The sequence below is a fragment of the Microcaecilia unicolor genome, chromosome 6 (genome assembly GCF_901765095.1).
Source record: "Microcaecilia unicolor chromosome 6, aMicUni1.1, whole genome shotgun sequence".
NCBI lineage: Eukaryota > Metazoa > Chordata > Amphibia > Gymnophiona > Siphonopidae > Microcaecilia > Microcaecilia unicolor.
Genome location: NC_044036.1, coordinates 183,848,498 through 183,870,182, shown reverse-complemented (window position 1 = coordinate 183,870,182; position 21,685 = coordinate 183,848,498). Strand labels below are relative to the sequence as shown.

The following is a 21,685-nucleotide window of genomic DNA, read 5'->3' as shown; positions in this document are numbered from 1 at the left end:
ATCAACAGCAGATGAATCCATTAACTGATGGGTTGTATCCGCCTACCAGCAGGTGGAGATAGAAAACATTGAAAGCACATGGTGTTCTTGGATGCCCAGCCCCCTCTGCCTTCAGTATATCTCTATCTCCCAGCAGGTGTGGACGTCGCTTTCTCAGCTCCTGGATTTCTGCCTGGGGTGGCTCCTGTGCTTTGCCAGTAGAGCGGGGGGGGGGGGGGGGGGGGGGGTTGTGGCTGGTGGTGCCCACTTTAAAGGCATACTTGGTTTTCCCTGTTCCTGCCTTACCCCATTCCCCCTCCTCCCGGAGTTCCTCTGTGGCTGCCTGCCTCTAACTTTCCTCACAGTAAAAAAAAAAAAAAAAAGAGAGAGTCTCGCTTCTTTTTTTGTTTGTTTGTTTTTGTTACATTTGTACCCCGCGCTTTCCCACTCATGCCAGGCTCAATGCGGCTTACATGGGGCAATGGAGGGTTAAGTGACTTGCCCAGAGTCACAAAGAGTTTTCTTAGCATGGCGATTTCTGAGGCTTTCTCCAGAGCTCCTGGTTCGGTGCAGCTTGACCCAAGCTCGTTTGACTCAGTCTCCTGAGGTGAGAGTGGTGCCCAGCTCCTCCGGGCAGGTTCCTGCTGAGCGCTCTGTGCGGGGTAAGTTTTGGCGTGAAGGCGTCATTTTTTTCCTGTATTTGATGACTGCTGAAGGGGTTAAGCGCTGCTCCCACTGTGGGAAACGCAGATCAGCAGCGGGGCTTTACAGCACATGCTACCTAGATGCTAATGCTGGCACGAGCATGGCGGGTGGTGATTCTTCCCGCCTGACGGAGTTAGCAGTGGGCGCCATCTTGGAGGTGCCGCATGACTTGACCCTCGCGGTTGCGGAGGGGCCTGAGTGCAGGGGGCGCCTCGTTTCGAGGTTTCTAGAGGAGCTATTCCCTCCACTTCCCGTCATTTACTATGTTACTATGTTACTTCCCCCAATGTGGGGGTGGATGCACAGGGTGAGTTTTTCTCCCCTGAATTTGTGCTGCTGATGCATAAGGCTTTTATGTTAAAAAGAGGCTACTGACAATTCCTTTCGGACTGGGTTGCCTCCAGTTCTTGATACCCCAGCGTCTGCTGGAGACTTTATTTCTTCCTCCGTGCTTTTGGCTGATGCTAAGCGTAGACGAGTGAATACCCCGTCTGAGGGGGACTCTTCACCCTGTTCTCCTCCATGGTCTAGTTTCGGGAAGTCTGAGGGGTCTGGCAGGCCCTCACAGACTGATGATCCAGATGAGGGTGGCTGCTTGTCACAGGAGTTGGATGACCTTAAAGCGGTTCGAATTTTCCACCGCGACGAGCTGCCAGATCTCATTTCTGATGCCTTACAGTCCCTTTGTATTGAAGATCCTGACAAGGGCGCTGCCTCTTCTATTAATCCTCGGATGGCTAGTACTAAGAAGCCTTCTCGGGCTTTTCCCATGCATGCTTCCATCCAAGAGCTTATTTCAGCTCAGTGGTCTGACCCTGATGGTCCCTTGAAGGTGGCCAGGGCTATGTGTCACCTTTATCCTCTCAGTGAAAGTCAGTTGGCCCTCTTTGGGATGCCTAAAGTGGATGCGTTGGTCACGACAGTGACTAAAAAAAACTACTCTCCCGGTGGAGGGAGTGGTCGCTTTGAAAGATATGCAGGATCGGCGGCTGGAATCCGCGCTGAAGCAGTCCTTTGAAATCTCGGGCCTGTCCTTATGGGCGGCTATTTGCAGTTCCTATGCAGCTCAGGCCTGCCTTTCCTGGTTGCAGCAGGCGGTTGAGCAGCCCACCAATGGAGCTGGTTCCCTCGCTGAGGTTGGCCTGAGTATGGAGTCTGCCCTGTCTTTTTTGGCTGATGCCCTTTATGATCTGGTCAGAGCTTCGGCTAAGCGTGCTTGTCTGACATTGCTGTCTGGATGTCTCAACGCCACCTGAAATTAAATATGACCAAAACCGAGCTTCTCATTTTCCCCCCCAAACCTACCTCCCCGCTCCCCCCGTTTTCTATTTCTGTTGATGGCTCTCTCATTCTCCCTGTCTCCTCAGCTCAAAACCTTGGGGTCATCTTTGACTCTTCTCTCTCCTTCTCTGCTCATATCCAGCAGATTGCCAAGACCTGTCGTTTCTTTCTTTACAGCATCCGTAAAATCCGCCCCTTTCTTTCCGAGCACTCTACCAAAACCCTCATCCACACCCTTGTCACCTCTCGTTTAGACTACTGCAATCTGCTTTTTGCTGGCCTCCCACTTAGTCACCTCTCCCCTCTCCAGTCGGTTCAAAACTCTGCTGCCCGTCTCATCTTCCGCCAGGGTCGCTTTACTCATACTACCCCTCTCCTCAAGACCCTTCACTGGCTCCCTATCTGTTTTCGCATCCTGTTCAAACTTCTTCTACTAACCTATAAATGTACTCACTCTGCTGCTCCCCAGTATCTCTCCACACTCGTCCTTCCCTACACCCCTTCCCGTGCACTCCGCTCCATGGATAAATCCTTCTTATCTGTTCCCTTCTCCACTACTGCCAACTCCAGACTTCGCGCCTTCTGTCTCGCTGCACCCTACGCCTGGAATAAACTTCCTGAGCCCCTACGTCTTGCCCCATCCTTGGCCACCTTTAAATCTAGACTGAAACCCACCTCTTTAACATTGCTTTTGACTCGTAACCACTTGTAACCACTCGCCTCCACCTACCCTTCTCTCTTCCTTCCCGTTCACATTAATTGATTTGATTTGCTTACTTTATTTATTTTTTGTCTATTAGATTGTAAGCTCTTTGAGCAGGGACTGTCTTTCTTCTATGTTTGTGCAGCGCTGCGTATGCCTTGTAGCGCTATAGAAATGCTACATAGTAGTAGTAGTAATGTCGGTGGCGGTTGCTGCCCGCCGCCTTCTTTGGCTCCGGCATTGGGTGGCTGACATGGGCCTCTAAACAAAGGCTGGTGAGGTTACCCTTTCGGGGTCTTCTTTTATTTGGGGAGGAGTTGGAGAAGATTGTTAAGGACCTAGGGGACTCTAAGTCCCAACGGTTGCCTGAGGATAGGCTGAGGCCTTCTTCCAAAAGTCCTTCTTTTCCCTCCTCTTCCAGGCCACGTTTTCGCGAAGCTCGCAGGTATCGCCCGGGGCGCTCTGCGGGGTTTGGTCAACGTACCCGTTTCCAGCAGAGGAACGCCTTTCATTCGGACAAACATGCTGCGGCATCCGAGCAACGCCCAGGAGTTAAGGGGCATCCTCCACAATGATGGGGCGCCAGTCCACTCGTCGGTTCCCGCAGTAGGGGGTTGTCTCTCCCTCTTTCTCGAGGAATGGATTACTTCGGATCAGTGGGTTCTGGACCTGATCACAGAAGGTTACCGATTAGAATTCGTGGCCCCGTGGGAGACGTGTTTTTGGAGTCTCGATGCGACACTGCCGTCAAGCGGGCGGTGGTATACGAGACCTTGCAGGTGTTGCTGAAGCTCGGAGCGGTGGTTCCGGTTCCTTCCGCAGAACGTGGCTGCAGTCGCTACTTCATCTATTTTGTGGTGCCTCGAAAAGGCGGGTCGTTCAGACCTATCCTTGACTTACGCAGAGTCGAGACCTTAGGAGTGTGACACTTCCGTATGGATAACCTGCGCTCCGTCATTGCGGTGGTCCAGCCAGGAGAGTTTCTCACGTCTCTGGACCTCAAGGAAGCGTATTTGCATATTCCCATCTGGCCGCCGCATCAGCGGTTTCTCCGGTTTGCGGTATTGAGCCAGCATTTCCAGTTTCACGCCTTGCCTCTCGGCCTGGCAACTGCCCTCGGACTTTTTCCAAGGTGATGGTAGTGGTGGCTACCTTTCTCAGGCGAGAGGGTATCAGAGTTCACCCTTATCTCGACGTCTGGCTCATTAGAGCGGATACAGCAGATGAAAGCCGACGCCACAGCCAGAGTTGTTTCAGTTCTTCAGACTCTGGGCTGGGTAGTCAATATGCCCAAAAGTCACTTGACCCCGTCTCAGTCTCTCGAGTATTTGGGGGTCCAGTTCAACACAGCTTCGGGGTTCGTTTTTCTTCCCGACAACAGGCGTCTCAGGCTTCAGAATCAGGTCCGCCTGCGGATGCCTCGCCCTCAAGCTTGGGACTTTGTTCAGCTCCTGGGATCGATGATGGCCACCATAGAGGTGGTTCCCTGGGCGAGAGCTCACATGAGGCCGCTGCAGTTTGCTCTGCTTCAGCAATGGTCTCTGATTTCCCAGGAATACCAACAAAGACTAAGGTAGCTTCCTGCGGCCCAGTGCAGTATGGATTGGTGGCTTTCCGACAGCAGAAAAATTGAGGATTCTTAAGTTTAAACATCTATTAAAACTTTCCAGTTGTTCAATTTTTCTGTTAATGATAATTTTATCTTTTATCAGTATTTCCTCTGTGTTTTTAATTCCTTTTATATCTTGTTGAATTTGCATAATCTGGTTCTTAGATTCTTGCTTAGTATTTTCCAAAGATTGAGTTAAGAAATCAACTTTACTCACAATTGCTGAGGTGTCTTGGGCTGTTTTTGTTACCATTTCAGTCAGATCTTGTAAAGACTTCCAAATAGCCTCGAGGTTAATCTCCGTGGGAGCTAATAGCTCCTTGTTCTCTCTCCCTGCTCCCTGGGTTTGTGCACTGCTGAATGGAGTCCTGATTTCTTCGAAGTCATTCAGGGCCCCTGCATTTCTCCCAGCCTTGTGTATCTGTTTATCGACTGCTGAATCGGGGAAGATGTTCTGACCAGCGGCAGTTGGCATTTCACCAATCCCTTTCTCTTCGTATGAGGCGTGAAGAACAGCGATTTGCAAGCGATCAGCAGACGATTTGAGAGACAACCAAACGGTCAGACCGCCATCTTGGCTCCTCCCCGCTCTCCAATCCCTCCCTGTCTGACTTTAGTTTTTGTACAGATGTTGCATATAGACATTGTGCCTCATCAAGAGTACTTGAAGACAAGCTATCAGAGTTACTACATGCTGTTTTTATTGCAGGAGGTTGATAACGTCCCTCCTTTGTTTGGTTATTGCTGCGGTTCAGGGGCGTTTGTTCTCTGTGAGGAAAGTTTATGTTATTTTGCCTTTCTTATTCACTCTGCTTTGGAAATTTCATATACTGAAGGCAGAGGGGGCTGGGCGTCCAGGAACACCATGTGCTTTCAGTGATCTCTATTGCCACCTGCTGGTAAGCGAATACAACCCATCAGTTAATGGATTCATCTGCTGTGACTAGAGGAAAGAAACTTAACAAGGTAAGAACCTAATTTTCCCACAGTTCAGTATAATATATAATTGCATCTGTGTTTATGATTAAAAATTCAAGAGGGGGGGGAAAACTTGAATATTTTTCATCAGTCTGTATGATCATCTCTATCTTGTAGCCTGAATGGTTGTATCAACCTAAATGTCTGTAATATTAAGAAAGACGCAAACAAAAAAGAAGAATAGAACCAAACACACAAGAGAGTAGTCTAGAAGAGGTTCCAAGTGGTGTTTATTCACTTAATAACTATCCATGACTGTGACACACAATGCTGTTTGTGTTTATATTAAGAGACTCTAGTTTATTTATTGTTCTCCCCATGTGAAAACCTATGATTCCCAGCCAGTTTCATCACAAGACCAAGACCACTCAGCTTTAAGACAAACCTGCACTTATAGAAGCGTGTAGATTATTAGCTGTTAAGAATTGAGATGAAACAGCCATACAAATGGTTGACCTCATCTTGCAGTGCCAATGTGGAACTTCCAAGATGGCCATTTCCTTAGTAGTCCTCTGTCTATTTTTATCCATCTTATTAGCTGAACATAGTTTATTCTCTCTTGCTATTTCTAGGTTTTTTTTCCTCCAAGGCTTTATTGCTGACCAAAAAGAATACCATTTTGTTTCTAATAAATGCCCAGGCTATTATTAATCTATGTTTCATTTTTAAATCTAGGTTGGACTATTAATAGAGGCATTATTTCTCTTCTGCACCCCTCCTCCCTGTGATGACCACATTTTTCTCTTCCACCCTGCCCCTGGCTGTAACCAGCATTGCTCTCCACCCCCTACTCTAGAGATGACCGAATCTCTCTTCTTACCTCTTCTCACAGTTATAGTGCTGGGCCAGTGCAAGATGGCCGCCATGGTTAAAAAGTGAGGTGAAAGAAGCTGTTAGAGCTAAAAGAAAATTCTTCAGAAAGTGGAAGAAGGATCTGACTGAAAATAATAGGAAACATCATAGGGCATGGCAAGATTGGAGAGTGACCAATGTAACACCATTTTTTTTAAAAAGGGTTCCAGGGATGATTTGGGGAAATTACAGACTGGTAAGCCTGACTTCAGTGCCAGGAAAAATAGTGGACACTATTATAAAGAATAAAATTACAGAACACTTAAACATAGTTTAATGGGACAGAGTCAGCATAGGTTGCTTCATTTCTTTGAAGATGTAAGTAAACATGTGGATAAAGGTGAGCCGGTTGAAATATTATATCTAGATTTTCAGAAAGCTTTTAAAAGAGTCCCTCATGAGAGACTCATGAGAAAATTGGAGTCATGGGATAGGAGGCAATGTCTTTCTGTGGATTAGGAATTGGTTATTGGACTGACAACAGAGGGTAGGGTTAAATGGCCATTTTTCTCAGTGGAGGAGAGTGAATAGTGGAATGCCACAGGGATCTGTACTGGGACTGGTGTTATTTAACATTTATAAATGATGTGGAAAATGGAACAAGTGAGGTAATTAAATTTGCAGATGACACAAAACTATTCAAAGTTGTCAAAACACATGTGGATTGTGAAAAATTCATTGCAAAAATTGCAGAAAGAGCTTAGGAAACTAGAAGACTGGGCATCAAAATGGCAGATGGCATTTAATGTGGACAAATGCAAAATGGTGCACATTGGACGAATCATAGATACCTGATGCTAGGGTCCACCTTAGGAATTGGTACTCAAGATAAGACCTAGGTGTTATTTTAGATAATACTTTGAAATTTTCTGCCTAGCATGCAGCAGCAGACAAAATAGCAAACAGGATGCTAGGAATAGGAAAGGGATGCAGAATAAGACCAAGAATATTATGCCTCTGTATCGCACCATTGTGCATTATCACCTTGAGTATTGCATACAGTTCTGGTCACCACATCTCAAAAAAGATATAGCAGGATTAGAAAAGGTTCAAAGAAGAGACAAAAATGCTAAAGGACATGGAACTTCTCCCATATGAGGAAAGTCTAAAGAGGTTGGGGCTATTCAGCTTGGAAAAGAGACAGCTGAGGGGGATATAATTGAGGTCTATAAAATCCTGGGTGGTGTAGAATGGGTAGAAGTGAATCGATTTTTCACTCTTTGAAAAGACCAGGGCACACTCAGTGGAACTACATGGAAATACTTTTAAAACAAATAGGAGGAAATATTTTTTCACTCAAAGAATAGTTAAGCTGTGGAACTCACTGCTGGAGGATGTGGTTACTGCAGTTAACGAAAACGTTTTAGACAGGTTCCTGGAGGAAAAGTCCATAGTCTGTTGTTGAGATGGACATGAGGGAAGCCCCTTCTTGCCCCAGGATTAGTAGTATTGAATGTTGCTACTATTTGGGTTTCTGTCAGGTACTTGTGACCTGGATTGGCCACTGTTGGAAGCAGGATACTGGGCTAGATGGATCATTGGTCTTGACCCAGTATGGCTATTCTTATGTTCTTATGTGCCCTTTGAACTTGAGAAGAGCTTTTGCCTTGGCAAGCTGCAGGATCTGCATGGTGTGTTTGCAGCGAAGAGCTCTTGCTGGAGCTCGCTGGTGGATATTTTGAGTTCGCAGGGATAACAGAAGGGGCGTGGTGTGCTCTCTGCCAGCTCCACTGATGTGCATAGGTTGAGATGTAAAAGTTTGGTATAGCCACTTTTCTAGAAAAGAAATGGTATCATGTCCTTCCGTGTGTTTTGTAGCCCAATTATTCAGAAATTATTTTGCTGCAGTCTATTATTTAAATCCTCGATCTCTCACTCAAGGTGTTAGATACTGTGGGAAGGAAGTGTCTGTATGCAACTTTTCATTATATTCAGCAATTTTAAAAATTTCCATCCAGTGGGAGTTTCCTAGTACCAAGCCATTCAGCCTAGAAGTGCGATTAATCATGTGATTAAAATTTTTAATACGATTTATTTTATTTTTTTATTTATTACATTTGTACCCCACATGTTCCCACCTATTTGCAGGCTCAATGTAGCTTACATAGTACCATCAAGGCGTTCGCCAGGTCGGTTGATAACAAATACAAAGTTATATAGTGATTGAATGAGATAGTTGTAAAGGGTCAAAAGGAATGAAGATTGTATATTGTCTGATACAATCATTGGCTATGCTGTGTTGCTGGGTGAAGGGGTTAAGTTGGATCACTGGGGTAGGCCTTTTTGAAGAGGTTGGTTTTTAGTGATTTCCTGAAGTTCAGGTGGTCATGGATTGTTTTCACAGCTTTAGGGAGTCCGTTCCATAGTTGTGCGCTTATGTAGGAGAAGCCGGATGCGTAAGTTGTTTCGTATTTAAGTCCTTTGCAGTTTGGGTAATGTAGGTTTAGGTAGGATTGTGATGATCCGATACTGTTTCTTAATGGTAGATTAACATTTTTAATTGTTGCCCACCCCTAATTGAATAGCGTGTTGTGCAGGATAATCAGCCATGCTGAGCATTTGTTGAAAAGGGTGTTTGGGTCAGCGTGAAAAAATTGAAAAGCATGTGTCCAAAATGTATGCCGCGACTAAGTGCAATTAAGCTCACGATTAAAACGTTTTTATTGTGCAATTAATTGCAATTACAATTCTTTATTGTTGCCCGCTCTTGCAATAAAGAAGTACTACCACTAAAGGTTTTGAATTTCTGACTATTCTAAGTCCCTTGATGGGATTCATTAAATAATCTCATTCCAGATAACAAGTTGGATATTATTTTATCCGATAAACCGGACTTGGAGTCCCATCCAACCACAGCCATAACTCCCCTGTTGCTTTGAACAACAGGGTGCAGTCATTTCAGTGAGTATAGTTTCTCACTAGGGTGACTGCACTATTTGAACTGTGCACATTATATATAAATTATTTATTTTATAATTTGCGTATGAAGATATTTGGTGACTTATATGGTCTGTATCCTGAAAATGGAAAGAACAGCTGAAGAATTAAGTATGCATATGTTATATACTAGGAGTTGATCTTGTTTGGCAGTGGGTGGACTCTATGCAGGTCTTTAACATGAGTAATGCTCCCCTTCCCCCACACACTTTTCCTTTTATACTTTGAACAGAACTGGACAGTAAGCCAGAATGATGACGATGAGGTTCTGCCTGCATTCATCAAGAATTCACTATTGAAATCTAAATTCTTTGGGAGCATCATGGATCCACACAGAAACAAAGGAGCTGTAAGTATTGATTTAACAAATGTCTTTTCACAGGTAGCAGACAGTATTAAAGAAAAGTAGATTATTTAAAATATGATTATCTGCTAGTTTTATACATGTTTAAGCAAATGATAATATTTGAAACTAAATCTTTCCAAAAAAAAAGGTACTTGTTAGGATAATCCTAACAAGTCATTTTTCTGTCTCATCAAGGAGTGGAGGGATACTCCAGTGGTTAAAGCAGCAGGCTGAGACCCAGGGAAAACAGGATTCAAGTCTCACGAATGCATTTTGTAACCTTGGGCAAGTCACTTTACCCTTTGTTGAACTAACTTAGATTGTATGTCCATTGGAGATAAGTAAATAACTGCTTTCCTTAGTTTTGAGGCTGTACTATCCTGAACTATTGGGTTGTTATCCCCACCTACCAGCAAATGGAGGTAGAGAAACTGATCTTTCCCAGTAACATCACCAATAAAAGGGGCTGTGCTCTGTAGAAAGCTCTAGTATTTTCTCTACCTCTAGAAGATGGTAGGTTGTTCAAGCTGGAGTCCTTGGCCTAGCTCCAAGCTCTGCCTGCTTGGTTGAACCTAACAGCCGGCTCCCAGGTTCCCGGATTTACAGACCAGACCTGGTCAAGTGTAAAGCTTGTCTCCACAGCCCCAAGTAATCACCCACAGGCAGTGTTGCATCAGACCGGCCACCATGGGACCCTTCCATATCATCATGCTGATCAATCCATAGACTGGTGGGTTGTGTCCATCTACCAGCAGGTGGAGATAGAGAGCAATCCTTTTGCCTCCCTATATGTGGTCATGTGCTGCTGGAAACTCCTCAGTATGTTCTCTATCTCAGCAGGTGGTGGTCACACAGCAGCAGCTCTGGCTAGGTCTCCAAGCCTAATTCTTAGGTTTTGTTGAGTACCTGGGGTTGAGGGCTCTTCTTGAGCAAGTGCAAACCTGGTGGTGCCAGGTCCCTCCTTTTCTCCCCCCTCCCGCTGGCTCCGTTAAAAAAAAAAAAAAAATTTTTTTTGAACGTCCTTTAAGGGCATTTATTTCAACGTTTATATCAGCGTTTATTGCAGCTGCTCACTGGGACACCAGTTTGTTACAGCTCTGAGCGAGAAGCAGGTAATTTTTACCTTTTGTAGCGGGCAGGGGGTTCCCCGATCGGTCTCCACGTGGCTTATGGCGTCGGAGGGCGAGGGCGCGAAGAATAGCTCCCCGGACCGCGTGGGTGCGTCTAGCGGGGATGCAGGGGTTTCAAAGCCTGAATCGCCTTTTTTGGGCGTCAGTTTGGAATCCGGTCAGTGTCCCGGTTCTTCCTCCGGTGTGGCGGTTTTTCGCGCCATAAGCGCCCATCCCCCGCTGCTCGCCCTCTCCATTTTGGCCGGCCACTCGGCTCGGACGGCTTCTTCTTGGGCCACCCTCGAGGTGGGAGACGTTAATGCTATGGTCGCCCTTGATTCGGGCGACGGCAAGAAAGCGGCCAAAGTTAAGCACCGTTCTTTCCGCGCGGCTCCTTCTCGGAGTTTCACGCCGGACGCCATTTTGGATGCGCAGCATGTTTCTCCCCCGCTCTTGCGAGTGCCGGTTGAGGGTGCGTCTGGGGCTGTGGCCCAGGCTGCAGAAGTGCACAGTTTGGGGGGTTTCTCCCCTGAGTTCATTTTGCTGCTGCATCACGCTTTTCTTATGCAAAACGCTGCCCCTGCTCCCCTGCTCCCCTGTTGAGGCCTCCGGAAGCAAACGCCCTCGGGTGGATTTCCAGGCCCTTGAGGACTCGGTCTCCTCTGATGTAGATGAGGGCAGCGTATGTGAGTTCTCCCAACGGTCCTTTGGGGATTCCTTGGAGGAGACGGATTCCCGCTTGGATGGAGCGGATGACCCCCTCTGCAGCGCGGATCTTTCGCTCAGAGGATTTGCCCAACCTGTTAATGCAGGCCATGAGCATTTTGAAGATGTCCTCTCCGGAGGACGTCTCTCCCTCAGCCTCTGCTGGCTCTGCCATTATGCTGGGGGCGAAGCGCCCGCCTAGAACCTTTCACGTGCATGAAGCCATGCACACCTTGATTTCGGCTCAATGGGATTTCCCAGAAGCGAGCCTTAAAGTGGCTAGGGCTATGTCCCGCCTCTATCCTCTGCCTGAAGGTGAACGGGAAGCCTTTCTTTGGCCTACCGTGGATTCTTTAATCACTGCGGTGACTAAGAAAACGGCATTGCCGGTGGAAGGTGGCACGGCCCTAAAGGACGCCCAAGACAGAAGATTGGAGGCGGCTTTAAAGTCGTCCTTCGAGGCGGCTGCCTTAAGTTTGCAGGCCTCAGTTTGCGGCTCCTATGTGGCCAGGGCCTGCCTGACGATTGTGCAGCGGGCTTCCTCCTCGGATCCTTCCTTGTTCGGCCCTGGAATCGGGCTTGGCCTACTTGGCAGACTTGCTGTATGATGTCTTGAGAGCCTCGGCTAAAGGTATGGCTCAGACAGTCTCTGCACGGCGCTGGCTTTGGCTGAAGCATTGGTCTGCTGACCACGCCTCTAAGTCTCGCCTGGCTAAGTTGCCTTTTAAAGGCAAGCTGCTCTTTGGGGTTGAGCTGGACAAGATTGTGACCGATCTCGGCACGTCTAAGGGCAAGAGGTTACCGGAGGTCAGGGCTTGGGCCAGTGGTGCCCGCCCCGGTTCCTCCAAAGGACGGTTTCAGGAAGCCCGTCGGTATCGCCCCGGCAAGTCGGGCTCCTCTGCCCCCTCTTCCTTCAAAAGGAACTTCTCCCCCAAGCAGCATTCCTTTCGCAGATACCGCCGTCCCGGAGGTGCGTCCTCCGGTCCTCCCCCAGGGACTCGTACCCAATGACGGGGCCCTGGTCCATGGCTCAGAGCAGATTGGAGGACGCCTATCCTCGTTTCTGGGCGAGTGGACCAGGGTAACTTCAGACGCTTGGGTGCTGGAAGTCATCAGAGACGGCTACAAGCTTGAGTTCTGCCGACCCTTAATAGACGGGTTTGTGCACTCTCCCTTCAAGTCTCCGGTCAAAGCTGTGGCAGTACAGCAGACTTTGGACAATCTGATCCGCCTGGGTGCGGTCGTTCCGGTGCCAGAAGATCAGCTTGGCAAGGGACGTTACTCCATTTACTTTGTGGTACCAAAGAAAGGAGGTTCTGTGCGGCCTATCCTCGACCTCAAAGGGGTCAATCGGGCCTTGAAAGTTCGACACTTCCGAATGGAGATTCTCCGCTCTGTTATAGCGGCAGTGAAGGCAGGGGAGTTCCTGGCATCCTTGGACATCAAGGAAGCTTACTTGCATATTCCCATCTGGCCTCCTCATCAACGCTTTCTGCGTTTTGCAGTCCTGGGCCGACACTTCCAGTTCAGAGCCCTCCCGTTCGGGTTGGCTACTGCTCCGTGGACCTTCTCCAAAGTAATGGTGGTCATCGCGGCCTTCCTACGCAAGGAAGGAGTACAAGTCCATCCTTATCTGGACGACTGGTTGATCCGAGCCCCCTCTTATTCAGAGTGCGGCAGAGCTTCAGACCAGGTGATTGCTCTTTTGAGCTCCCTGGGGTGGATCATCAACTGGGAAAAAAGCCAGCTGCGCCCGACTCAGTCCCTGGAGTATCTGGGAGTTCATTTCAACATCCAAGTGGGCAGAGTGTTCCTGCCAGACAATCGGATTGTCAAGCTTCAGGCTCAGGTGGACCAGTTCCTAGTAGCCTTTCCTCTTCGGGCTTGGGACTATGTGCAGCTGTTGGGCTCTATGACGGCCACGATGGAAGTAGTGCCCTGGGCCAGGGCCCATATGAGACCTGAAAAAAATGCAGTGTTGCAGTAATAACTAGAGTCTAAAATTCGTAATGTAATACCAAACTAACAGGACTCGAGTAAAAAATTATCACAATAGTGTGCTTAAATGTGGAGAAAAACCCTCAGAAACCTGAAACTAAACTGTCTCAGGTTTAGAGCGGGGTTACTAATGTTTTAAAGTAACTCACGCTTAGGTTCTATCATCGGGAAAAAACTCCACTCAGATGTTTACTGAATTAATAAATTAATAAAGCTTTATGTGTCCATTGATTTGTTGTGTCTCATTTCAATAAAAAGAAAACACTTTCTATCTTAATGTCCACTTTTGATATTGCTGACAGCATTGCTTGTATAAAGAAAACGCTCTTATCTTAATGTCCGACGGGGGCCACTGCCGTTTCTCCTTTGCAACAAGACGCCATTTTGAAAAGTTTGGTGCTCCGCTTTAGCTAATTACAGCATCGCGATTCAACGCTTAGTTCCTGAGGAAGCCTTGTTGCAAAGGAGAAACGGCAGTGGCCCCCGTCGGACATTAAGATAAGAGCGTTTTCTTTATACAAGCAATGCTGTCAGCAATATCAAAAGTGGACATTAAGATAGAAAGTGTTTTCTTTTTATTGAAATGAGACACAACAAATCAATGGACACATAAAGCTTTATTAATTTATTAATTCAGTAAACATCTGAGTGGAGTTTTTTCCCGATGATAGAACCTAAGCGTGAGTTACTTTAAAACATTAGTAACCCCGCTCTAAACCTGAGACAGTTTAGTTTCAGGTTTCTGAGGGTTTTTCTCCACATTTAAGCACACTATTGTGATAATTTTTTACTCTAGAGTCCCATATGAGACCTCTACAGCACTCTCTGCTTCAGCGCTGGACTGCAGTGTCTGAGGATTACGCTGTGCGCCTTCCCTTGGATCCAGCGGTGCGCAAGGCGCTGAGCTGGTGGCTGAGGCCAGACAAGCTGTCCGCAGGAATGCCTCTTTTGACCCCGGAGTGGGTTGTCGTCACGACGGACACCTCTTTGACGGGCTGGGGAGCCCACTGCTTGGGAAGGACAGCGCAGGGGCTCTGGTCTCCTGCAGAGGCAAAGTGGTCTATCAACCTCCTGGAACTCAGAGCCATTCGGTTGGTGCCTTTTGAGTTTCTCCCAGTACTGGCGTTGAAGCCAGTACGGGTCCTGTCGGACAATGCCACGGCTGTGGCCTATGTCAATCGCCAGGGAGGTACCAAGAGCGCCCCTCTAGCCAAGGAGGCCATGAATCTATGCCAGTGGGCGTAAGCGAACCTGGAACAGCTGTCGGCGGCCCACATTGCGGGAGTCATGAATGTCAAGGCGGACTTTCTCAGTCTCCATACCTTGGATCCCGGAGAGTGGCAGCTATCTGCTCAGGCGTTCTTGGACATCACGAAGCGCTGGGGCCAGCCAAGCCTAGATCTGATGGCGTCATCGGCCAATTGCCAAGTGCCACGCTTTTTCAGCAGAGGACGGGACCCTCGATCTCTGGGAGTAGATGCTCTTCTCCAACAGTGGCCGACACAGGAGCTTCTCTATGTGTTCCCGCCCTGGCCCATGTTGGGCAGGGTGCTAGACCGGGTGGCAAAGCATCCGGGCCGGATAATCCTGGTGGGTCCGGACTGGCCCAGACGTCCGTGGTATGCAGACTTGATCAGGCTCTCAGTGGACGGCCCTCTGCGGCTGCCAGAGGAGCAGGGCCTGTTGCATCAGGGTCCCGTGGTGATGGAGGATCCCTCCCCCTTTGGGCTTTACTGCCTGGCTATTGAGCGGCAGCGTCTGAGGAAGTAGGGCTTCTCAGACAAGGTCATCGCCACTATGCTGAGAGCGAGGAAGCGCTCTACTTCTACTGCTTACGCCAAGGTTTGGCGTACCTTTGCATCGTGGTGTGAGGCAGGCTCACTTTCTCCCTTCACTGCTCCAATTTCTTCAGTGTTGGCGTTCCTGCAAGAAGGTCTGGAGAAAGGCCTGTCGCTCAGTTCCCTTAAAGTCCAGGTCGCGGCTCTGGCTTGCTTCAGGGGTCGCCTGAAGGGTGCTTCCCTGGCCTCGCAGCCAGATGTGGTGCGCTTTCTCAAGGGAGTTAATCACCTGCGCCCTCCTCTGCACTCAGTGGTACCTGCGTGGAATCTCAATCTGGTGCTAAGAGCCTTGCAGAAGCCGCCTTTTGAACCCTTGTCGAGGGCATCTCTGAAAGACCTGACGTTGAAAGCAGTCTTTTTGGTGGCTGTCACTTCAGCCAGAAGAGTTTCCGAGCTCCGGGCGCTATCATGTCGAGAGCCCTTTCTGCAGTTCACTGAGGCAGGAGTGTCTATTCGCACAGTGCCTTCCTTCCTGCCCAAGATTGTTTCTCGCTTCCATGTGAATCAGCAGCTCTGTCTACCCTCCTTTCGTAGGGAGGACTACCCAGAGGAGTACTCTGCTCTCAAATATCTCGAGTCATCATCAGATACTTGGAAGTGACCAATGATTTCCGGAAGTCGGATCATCTGTTTGTGCTGTTCACAGGTCCTCGTAAGGGTCTGCAGGCTGCCAAGCCTACAGTAGCACAATGGGTCAAGGAGACCATTGCAGCGGCTTATGTGGCCGCAGGGAAGGTGCCGCCTATCCAGCTGAAGGCTCACTCCACTAGGGCACAGGCGGCCTCGATGACAGAGGCCGGGTCCGTCTCCTTGGAAGAGATTTGTAGGGCGGCAACTTGGGCATTGGCTCATACCTTCTCCAGACATTACCACTAGACTGTGGCTGCTCAGGCGGAGGCCCGGTTTGGAACTTCAGTGTTGCGGTCAGGGATTTCTATGTCCCACCCTGGGTGAGTACTGCTTCGGTACATCCCACCAGTCTATGGATTGATCAGCATGATGATATGGAAGGTAAAATTATGTATCATACATGATAATTTTCTTTCCATTAATCATAGCTGATCAGTCCATAGTCCCTCCCAGATATCTGTACTGTTTATATTCTGGTTGCATTTCAGGTTCAAGTTTAGTCTTCAGTTCCTGTTCAGGAGGACTTCGTGTTCAAGTTTTTTCAATTGGATTCTTCAGGAGTTGAGACGATTTTGTGTTACATTGAGCTGCTACATTCCTCTCCCCTCCGTTTTTTGGGGCTGGATTGAGACCTAAATACTGCCGGCGCTCCCTCCCGCTTCGTGCGGCTGTAGGGCAGCTTTGTACCCCTCCTGCGTCGGCGGTGTTAGGGTCAGTCAGCTCCTGTTGTGGTTGCAGGATAAGCCAGATCCCCCCGCATCGGTGGGTGTGGTGTCCCTCCCCTGCTCCGCGGGGATGAGCTGGACGGATTCCCCTCCCCCACGTGTGGGGATGAGCTGGGTTGATTCCCCTCCCCCGTTTCGGTGGTGGTGAGCTGGGCAGAGTGTCCCTTTGTGGGTGTAATTCTCTAAGTGCTGAGTCCTGCGGATGGAGCTTTGATATCGACATACTGAGGAGTTTCCGGCAGCACATGACCACATATAGGGAGGCAAAAGGATTGCTCTCTATCTCCACCTGCTGGTAGATGGACACAACCCACCAGTTTATGGATTGATCAGCTATGATTAATGGAAAGAAAATTATCAGGTATGATACATAATTTTACCTTGTCATGGAGGATGCAGGTCCCTCCTATCCACCTGCACGCCGTTGGGCTGTTTCCTTCTGGAGCCCTTGCAGCTCCAGGCAGCCAAAAAGAAAAATCACTGCCTGCCTGGTTTAGCTTTATTCCCTTTGTTAGGGCATAAAGTTACATAAAAATAAAAAAAAACATAGCACATCCTGTGGAGCTGGACAGTAGGGAGGTGAGATCACTGTGGTCTCGGGCCATGTTTGGCCTGGATCATCCAGCAGGTCTCTGCAAGCCAGCCACGTGGCCGGCAGGTCGACCCTACATGGTCTACAGGAGTTCACGCTGTGTTTCTCCTTTTCCTGAAATGGGTTTAAATGAGTGGATGGGGAAGTTGCTTCCTCACTTCAAGACAGAAGAACTCTGCAGTGTTTGTTTCAGAGCGACTAGGCCCAAGCACCATTGTTTCCTGCCAGCTCAACCTACACACCTGAGGTAAAGATCAGGATGCACTTCTGGATGCAGGCCTTGATGACGGTACTTACTTCTGGAGACTTCAACAGGAGTATGAGCACCCCCCCCCCCCCCGCCCGCCTTTCCTTTTTTTTTAATCATTTATTTTCCTTTATTGAAAAATATATTAACAACCAAAACAAGTTAACAGGTAGCATTTCAACCATAAGACAAACATTCCATTCCCCTATCTATCCGCACCCTCCCTCCCTCCCTCAAAAGAGCCCTCCTTCCATCATACGTGAGTGAGCAAGGAAGAGTCCGGATGTGAGGTCCATTACATAGTAACATAGTAGATGACGGCAGAAAAAGACCTGCACGGTCCATCCATTCTGCCCAACAAGATAAACTCATAGGTGCTTCTTTTTGTGTATACCCTACCTTGATTTTGTACCTGTCCTCTTCAGGGCACAGACCATATAAGTCTGCCCCGCCTCCCACCACCGGCTCTGCCACCCAATCTCGGCTAAGCTCCTGAGGATCCATTCCTTCTGAACAGGATTCCTTTATGTTTATCCCACGCACGTTTGAATTCCGTTACCGTTTTCATTTCCACCACCTCTCGCGGGAGGGCATTCCAAGCATCCACTACTCTCTCCGTGAAGAAATACTTCCTGACATTTTTCTTGAGTGTGCCCCCCTTCAATCTCATTTCATGTTCTCTCGTTCTACCGCCTTCCCCTCTCCGGAAAAAGTTCGTTTGCGGATTAATACCTTTCAAATATTTGAATGTCTGTATCATATCACCCCTGTTTCTCCTTTCCTCCAGGGTATACATGTTTAGATCAACAAGTGTCTCCTTATACGTCTTGTAACTCAAATCCCATGCCATTCTCGTAGCTTTTCTTTGCACCGCTTCCATTTTTTTAACATCCTTCGCAAGATACGGCCTCCAAAACTGAACACAATACTCCAGGTGGGGCCTCACCAACGTCTTATACAAGGGTATTAAAACCTCTTTTTTTTTCTGCTGGTCACACCTCTCTCTATACAGCCTAGCAGTCTTCTAGCTACGGCCACCGCTTTGTCACACTGTTTCGTCACCTTCAGGTCCTCAGATACTATCACCCCAAGATCCCTCTCCCCGTCCGTACCTATCAGACACTCCCCGCCTAACACATACGTTGAACATATGAATCCCAAATCTTATAATAGGTTACTAACAGGCTTATTTTCGAAAGAGAAGGGCGCCCATCTTGCGACACAAATCGCAAGATGGGTATCCTCACAGGGTCGCCCAAATCGGCATAATTGAAAGCCGATTTTGGGTGTCCTCAACTGCTTTCCGTCGCCAGGACGACCAAAGTTCACAGGGGTGTGTCAGAGACATAGTGAAGGCGGGACTGGGGCGTGCCTAACCCGTGGACGTCCTCGACCGATAATGGAAGAAAGAAGGGCGTCCCTGACGAACACTTGGATGACTTTAACTGGTCCTTTTTTTTTTTTTTACGACCAAGCCACAAAAATGTGCCCTAAATGACCAGATGACCACCGGAGGGAATCAGGGATGACCTCCCCTTACTCCCCCAGTGGTCACTAACCCCTCCCACCCTCAAAAGAAAATTTTAAAAATATTTTTTTCCAGCCTCTATGCCAGCCTCAAATATCATACCCTGCTCCATGACAGCAGTATGCAGGTCCATGACAGCATTATGCAGGTCCCTGGAGCAGTTTTAGTGGGTGCAGTGCACTTCAGGCAGGCGGACCCAGGCCCATCTTCCCCCCCCCCCCCACCTGTTACACTTGTGGTGGTAAATGTGAGCCCTTCAAAACCCACCAGAAACCACTGTACCCACATGTAGGTGCCCCCCTTCACCCGTAAGGGCTATGGTAGTGGTGCACAGTTGTGGGGAGTGGGTTTTGGGAGGGCTCAGCACACAAGGTAAGGGAGCTATCCACCTGGGAGCAATTTCTGAAGTCAACTGCAGTGCCCCCTAGGGTACCCAGTTGGTGTCTTGGCATGTCAGGGGGACCAGTGCACTACAAATGCTGGCTCCTCCCACGACCAAAGGGCTTGGATTCGGCCGTTTCTGAGATGGGCATTCTCGGTTTCCATTGTCACCGAAAATCGGGGACGACCATCTCTAAGGTCGACCTAAATTTCAAGATTTGGGCGTCCCCGACCGTATTATCAAAACGAAAGATGGACACCCATCTTGTTTCGATAATACAGATTTCCCCGCCCCTTCGCCGGGACGTCCTGCGAGGACGTCCTCAGGAAAACTTGGGTGCCCCTTTCGATTATGCCCCTCTTTGTGTCCTGTACACAGAGCAGTTAATTTAGACATCAAATGAATATATTCCAACTTGAGTAGAACCGCCCGAAGGCCAGGGAGAGTAGGGCTCTTCCATGCCGCTGCTAAAGTCAATTTACAGGCCACAAACACTTGTGTGGCAAAGCAGTGGATAAGTTTTTTTCACTCCTTGAGATTTAAAATGCAAAAGACAATAGTCCATTTTCATATGATAATTAACCTTAGTTACACTTAAGACAAATTTCAAAGCAGTGGTCCAAAACACTTGAGCATGTGGAGAGGACCACCATATATGCAACATATCTCCCTCCTGCCCGCATTGGCGCCAACACAAAGCGGACCCCAGGTGGAACATCTTAGCCAGGCGTTGGGGAGTATAATATCAACAATAAAGTATTTTGTGCCCATTTTCCACCAGGGCACTGGAAACGGACACCTGGAGTAAGGATTTAAACAGTTGTTCCCACTGTATATAGTCATAGGACATCCCCAGCGCCCTCTCCCATTTCAATAAGTAGTTCAGTATGGGTTTACTATATGAGAGGAGAGCTCTGTATATCCTAGACATACCACCTCTCCCTCCCCCACTGGCCAATGCCCGTTCAAGATAGGTCTCAGTCAAACTCAAATCACCCTTTGCCCTATGTGTAACAAAGTCTCGAAGTTGATGGTATTGAAAGGCATTGGAGAGAGGCCACCTTTGCTTTCTTTCTCTTCAGGCAGCAGAGGCAGACCTGATACTATTCGCTTTTAGAGACCTATTTCTTTAACCTATATATTAGTGCTTTGTGTTTAAAAAAAAAAAAAAGTAAGGCATTCAGGTCTTTTATCGCTCTCTCTCCTTTTCTGTTAGAGAAATGGGAAAGTTCATGAAAATTACTTATCTACACTGAGGCATGACAAAGTCTGTGCAGCTCTAGTTCTCTACTGAGTTAATTTTTCAGTAGGTGATGTCACATGCATGTCAGAGCTCCTCTGTGCTCCCCTTGTTGGGGGGGGGGCAATAGTGGGAATAGCCTGTAGAGCCAGCTTTGATCCGCTACACCAGAGGTTTTTGACCCAATCCTTGGGGTACACCTAGCCAGTCGGGGTTTTCAGGATATCCCCATTGAATTCAAAGGTGTAGGTTTCCACAGCCTTCCCGTTCTACCCAGCAACCCCAGCCCCAATGCTTCTGACCACGTCAGTCCTGATCCCAGAAGACCCAACCGGCTCTCCAGTCAAAGCAAGGGATGAGCTTTTGACTGGCTCCAGGAGATCATAGCTGCTGTCCAAGTAACCGGTGGGTTCTTCAAATAGTCTGACTCTGTTATGTACTACATTGGCGTCAGAAACCACCAGATTGCCCACAGAAATCATCTTACCTCAGCACAAGCAGGTGCTTATAGAGGAAGTCTTTGCCCTTAAACACACCAATGTGATCATACCCGTGTCATCTGGGAAAGAAGGGAAGAGATTCTATTCCAGATACCTCCTTATGCCCATGAAGACAAGGGGATTTTGTCCCAACTGGCTCCCTTGTCAACGCAAAGGGACAAGATTGTGATTGGCTCCAGGAGAGCATAGCTGCTATCCAAGTAACTGTCCTGTATGCCTACCGGTAGGAGGGAGGATAAACTTTTGCCATTGGACAAGAGAAGGAAAAAGAGGTGGAGGAATAGCCATAATTTATAAAGCCCAATTTACAGTCACAACAACAGCGGAATCTATCCTTCCCCAACTCGAAATAGCCTCAGTCAGGATCAACCACCCCAAACTGCATGACCAACTAAATATAATCCTATTTTATAGACCCCCGGCCAAATGGCAAGATGCCCAGGTACACTTCATGGACTTCATATCAAACACCTGCCTGTCTTCCCAAAATATTCTTATAGCAGGAGACATCAACCTTCATCTGGAAAATATTAACACAAACAATGTACACGAATACAAGGAATTCCTTCAACTATGGGAGATCCACTGGCCTAACATGCAACCCACCCACAAGAAAGGACATACATTAGACATCATAACCTACAAATTTTCACCAGAAGAGAACCTCAGAATAAAAGACACAAAATGGATAGCCATACCATGGTCAGACCACTACAAGGCAAACACTTCCCTCCTTTGGAAAACAAAAGCAAAACAACAAAGACAAGAAAAAAGGACATACACTACAAGAGGCAAGATAGA

The 21,685-nt window shown here is 48.0% G+C and overlaps 1 protein-coding gene across 2 annotated transcripts in view; it reads left to right on the top strand.

The window, feature by feature from the left end:
• The window catches only part of TRAIP (TRAF interacting protein), a 216,729-nt gene that overhangs the window by 168,317 nt on the left and 26,727 nt on the right, over positions 1 to 21,685 (top strand). For both annotated transcript variants that reach the window (XM_030207476.1, XM_030207475.1), the window contains exon 13: positions 9,277 to 9,393. In XM_030207476.1, the coding sequence (XP_030063336.1) occupies positions 9,277 to 9,393 (117 nt within the window). The remainder of the gene's footprint in view (positions 1 to 9,276; positions 9,394 to 21,685) is intronic.